Genomic DNA, 4,664 nt, shown 5'->3' with positions numbered 1-4,664 from the left:
AAACTGTGCCTTCCACGCTGCGTATCAATACAAAAATGTCATGCTGGACTTTGCCAAGTAATCTTGCCCAAGTCTTTACCTTTTTACGTCCCCTCAGATCTTTATTACATGTGGACTTTCTTTTACTCCCAGCGCCGTGACAGCACCTGCTCCCAGCATCTCGTGCACTGAAACGTCTCCAAAAGAAACATGTTGTGTGTTCCTTGTCTGCTGAAATGTTTGTACCTGGAAGTGGAGAGTCTGTAGGCAATGTGTGTGTGTGTGTGCATGGGCCCGAGCACACGCGTGTGTGCACACATCTGTGAGATTCATTATTCCACAAGTGGAGGCTGCAAATGGAAAATATGATTCAGGACGATGATGCCTTTTTGACTCAGCAGGGAGAGGACCAAACGCAGAGCTCGAGAGGAAAAGATGTTTCTGAAATCCATCAATTTGCTTTTATTTTATTTATTTATATTTTGAGAAAGATTCGAGACAGACTGTTGAAACGCACACAAAAACAGTCCAATTGAGACTTTTGGTTTGCGCACAAGATTTATGCTAATGCCAATATTATTGCTCTGAAAATGTAGGAAAACTTGTGCAACACAAGTGTGTGTGTGTGTGTGTGTGTGTGCGTGCGTGTGTGTGTGTGTGTGTGTGTGTGCGTGCGTGCGTGCGTGCGTGCGTGCGTGCGTGCGTGCGTGCGTGCGTGTGTGTGTGTGAGAGTCTCAGTTTGGGGAGTGAATGGGGTAAATGATGCGTCTGGGAAACTTGCATCGACTACACAGCTCTGTCCATCCAGCTGGGTCTCGCTGAGATCTCTGGGAGATATGCAAGTCAATTCACTGCCAGACAGACGAGTAATAAATGGCTCCAGCTCGCGCCTCTCTCACTCACACACACACACACACACACACACCAAAACGAATACATAAGCGCCAAACTTTGGAGAGAAGTTTCACATGTTCTGCCCTCAGGTTTCAGCTGTTTGGATGCTTCAGCGACAAATTACTGTGGAGGCTGTTCTGCTGGATCCCAAGGTGGGAAGGGAATAAGGAGACGAGCAAACAAGGATTTTAAGGAAAAGGAGGCAGGCATTCCATTAGAGCCCCCGTGGAGCTGCAGCGAGGACGAGCCTACCAGCTGTGGAGAAAGGCGAAGCTGCGAGGACTACGCAGGTATGCAAGGTTAATTTCCCTCTTTGTCTCCATCTTTGTGTTTTATCTGGTGGGAGGCAGACTTGGCTCGCTGTCTGGAGTGATGTATGCTTAATGCGTCTAATGGCAGAGCGTGTGCGATTCGTTTGTGAGCAGGGATGTGGCCTCGGACGTGGCTTTTAATTCCCCTGTGTGCAGCAGCCGTGTGCGCAGGTAAACCACACACCTGCGTTCAGACACACCTGCGTCTCTGCGCAGATAATCCAGCTCAGAGCGAACCGTCTCGTGGCTTTTCTGCAGGTGCGAGCGGCGCAAAGATCTACAGGAACGGCTCGTCAGAAATGTGTCGTCATCCGTGCGATGAGCTTGTGGATTTGATCACAGAGATCCAGGGTCTGCGGATTGTCACCAACAACCTGCTGGAGGACCTGGAGAGAGTAGTAAGACCACCTGATTGGACGTATATTATTTACAGCTAAAACCGAAAACAAAAACAGCTGCGCTGGCTGCAATTAAAAAAATTAATAAATCTTACTTTCAAACCTATTTACCAGTTTAAAAATGCAAAACATAAAAAGTGAAAATCTTGTTTTTAAGGTCGGACAACACTAACCTGAAATACAAATGTATTTATTCATTTGCTCTGCTTTTGTTACTCCTTTGTTTATAGAGAAACATCATGCAAGTCTGGTTCTGTTTGACTGAATGCACAACGTGCTTAAAGGGATATTTCATGCACTTTGAAGTAGGCTTAAATGTACTCATAACAAATATGTAACCAAACATAAAGAAGATCATCCTGAACCTGAACTGGTGCAGTTTGAGAGCGTTTACTCCAATAGTTTACCTGATTTTTTTGTTTTGCTATTTTGAAATGCAGGTCTGCACTTAATGTAAACAAAGCATTCGGATGAATCTCATAAAACCCAGTGGAAACTTGATTGATGTACATTTGGCTGGTTTTGATCCTTATAGGTAAACAAATTTGGGGTAATTAGACAACTGAGAAGACGTTAAGGAGTTTAGAGCAGGGCTATTCAACAGAACTGCTCAGGGGGCCACATGTTCTGAAAGCCAACAACTCGGGGGCCGGACATACAGTGATTAAAATCATTGTGTAAATAAACCAAAGTTTACAATGATCTGTTACTGTTTAAATTTGTTTATTTTATTGCATTTACTCATAAATGCAAAAAGAACAACAGCAAACTTTTATTTTCTTAAAAGTGGGCTGGATTGAAGTCACCCACGGGCCGGAAATGGCCCGCGGGCCACCAGTTGAAAAGCCCTGGTTTAGAGTTTCAACCAAATCTTTTTATTTGCATACTTTATCCAACAAATCAGCATAAATATGTACAAATACATCAAAACAGTTTGATTTCTTGATCCCAAATGGCTCTTCCATGGATATTGCCGTTGTTGTTTTTATTTATTTATTATTTTTTTGGCAATTATTCACAAGTTATGACACTACAGTGTCATACATGAATGAAAATGTATTTTATTAAGCAACTTTATTTTTTACAGAACCTCACTTTAAAATGCCAAAAATTAGGTAAATATTAAAACTAATTAAATGGTAGAATTCAGAATGACTCGTACATTTGTCTGTCTGCAGGGAATTTTGACAACGACTTTTGCTGAATGTAAATATTCAGATGTTACAATAAGTTATTTAGTTTTGATACGTTTCACATAAATACATAAATACACATGCATATACAATTACATATGCATGTATGGGTATTTATGTATATATTGATTTAGAATTTGCATGTAAATAGGGACAGGACTGGAAAAGCCTTTGCTTCTTCCTGCTCCCTTTTCGTACATTTTTGTTTTGTTAATAGAATATTTTGGTGGAAATATTTGTTTTTATTTATGCTTTTGTTTGTTTAGTTGATATTTTAACTGTTCGAAATGAAATAAAGAAATTTTTTTTTGTAAATTATTTGTTTCGCTGCAAGACAAAAAAATAATCACAATATTTACACAATGAAAACCACCTAAGTGAAAAATAATTAAAAACTGCAGGAAAAAATATCTTCTTGAGAGTTTTTGAAAAAGATTCTCTATGAAATGTGCAGGTAAATACATCTTTCTTTTAAAATCTCCTACTAATCTCCTACTTTTTATGATTCCAAATAGTGTAAAATTGCACATATTTTATTTAACTAATATTAATCTAAAATCTCACAATCATTCATACAAATATTTTCTAAAATATTTACAGCGTGTGTGCAAAAACAAGTGATTTCTTTCTGACTATAGTCTGATTTTAATAAATATCTAATAAACAATATGAAGTTAAATTAATAAAACATTAAAATAAAAGTATCTAAGTTTATTTAAAAATTAGTGTAAAGCTGTAATAGTTACAGAAAGTGAATGTTTAATATATATCATATACATTTAAAGTCTTGTCACTTTTTTAATTTAAAATAACTTTTGGCTCATTTCGTTTTAAGCTGAGACTATTTTTAAGCATTACATCACAGCAGAGTCTTGTTGATTAATTTTTCTACATCGATCACTTAAACGTCTGACAAAAGTGAAAAATCTAATTGAGAGTGCAAGAAATATTTTTTTAATGAACACGCCTCAGTGATCGATCTTGGTTCAACTGCACAAACATTTTATAAAATTTAAATAGTATTGTAAAGGTATTTGGTCAGGTACAAAGAATGGATGAAAATTTGTTTGGAACCAATTAATTTAGAAAAAGTTTAGCTATTTTTAACAATGTATTACTTTTTATGGTTAGAATGTGAATTTTGAGATAATTAAACAACTTTTTGCGTGACTGGATTAAATATTGAGATAATTTTGTGACAACAGCAGCAGGAGATGCTTTCTTTTACACAAAAGGTTTAAAATGCAATAATTTTCTGCAAGAAGGCCACAGAGGTTTGCAGTAAATTATTTATATTACTAATGGTAAATCTAAAGTGTATCTACTATGCTACTACTAATACTATCTATTACTATACTACTAATATATTACTATTATAATCTATTACTATTACTAATGGTAAATCTAGTTTATCTATTATAGTAATACTACTACTACTACTATACTACTACATTAATATTAACATTATAATCAGTTACTATTACTAATGGTAAATCTAATGTTTATCTACTATACTACTACTATCATCTATCTATCTATCTATCTATCTATCTATAACTATACTACTACTACTACTACATTTCTAATAATACTATAATCCATTACTATTAATAATGGTAAATCTAATGCTCATCTACTATACTACTACTAGTTTCCATCTATTACTACTACTACTACTACTACTACTTCTACTACTACTACTCCATTACTATATTACTATTAATATTATAATATATTACTATCACCAAATGTAAATTTAATGTTTATCTGCTTTACTACTATTACCATTATCTGTTACTATACCACTACTACTACTACTACTACTATCTGTTACTATACTACTACTACTACTACTACTACTACTACTACTACTACTACTACTACTACTA

At 35.8% G+C, this 4,664-nt stretch overlaps 1 protein-coding gene across 1 annotated transcript in view; it reads left to right on the top strand.

Moving 5' to 3' along the window:
* Positions 1 to 1,300: 1,300 nt before the first annotated feature.
* LOC119423522 (thrombospondin-2-like) overlaps positions 1,301 to 4,664 on the top strand; it is a 21,401-nt gene continuing 18,037 nt past the window's right edge. Inside the window, exons 1-2 of the mRNA XM_037690920.1 lie at positions 1,301 to 1,355; positions 1,443 to 1,582. Coding sequence (XP_037546848.1) covers positions 1,301 to 1,355; positions 1,443 to 1,582 — 195 coding nt within the window. The remainder of the gene's footprint in view (positions 1,356 to 1,442; positions 1,583 to 4,664) is intronic.

The sequence above is a fragment of the Nematolebias whitei genome, chromosome 17 (genome assembly GCF_014905685.2).
Source record: "Nematolebias whitei isolate Nwh7 chromosome 17, NemWhi1, whole genome shotgun sequence".
Taxonomy (NCBI): domain Eukaryota; kingdom Metazoa; phylum Chordata; class Actinopteri; order Cyprinodontiformes; family Rivulidae; genus Nematolebias; species Nematolebias whitei.
This window is presented reverse-complemented; position numbering and strand designations above follow the sequence as displayed.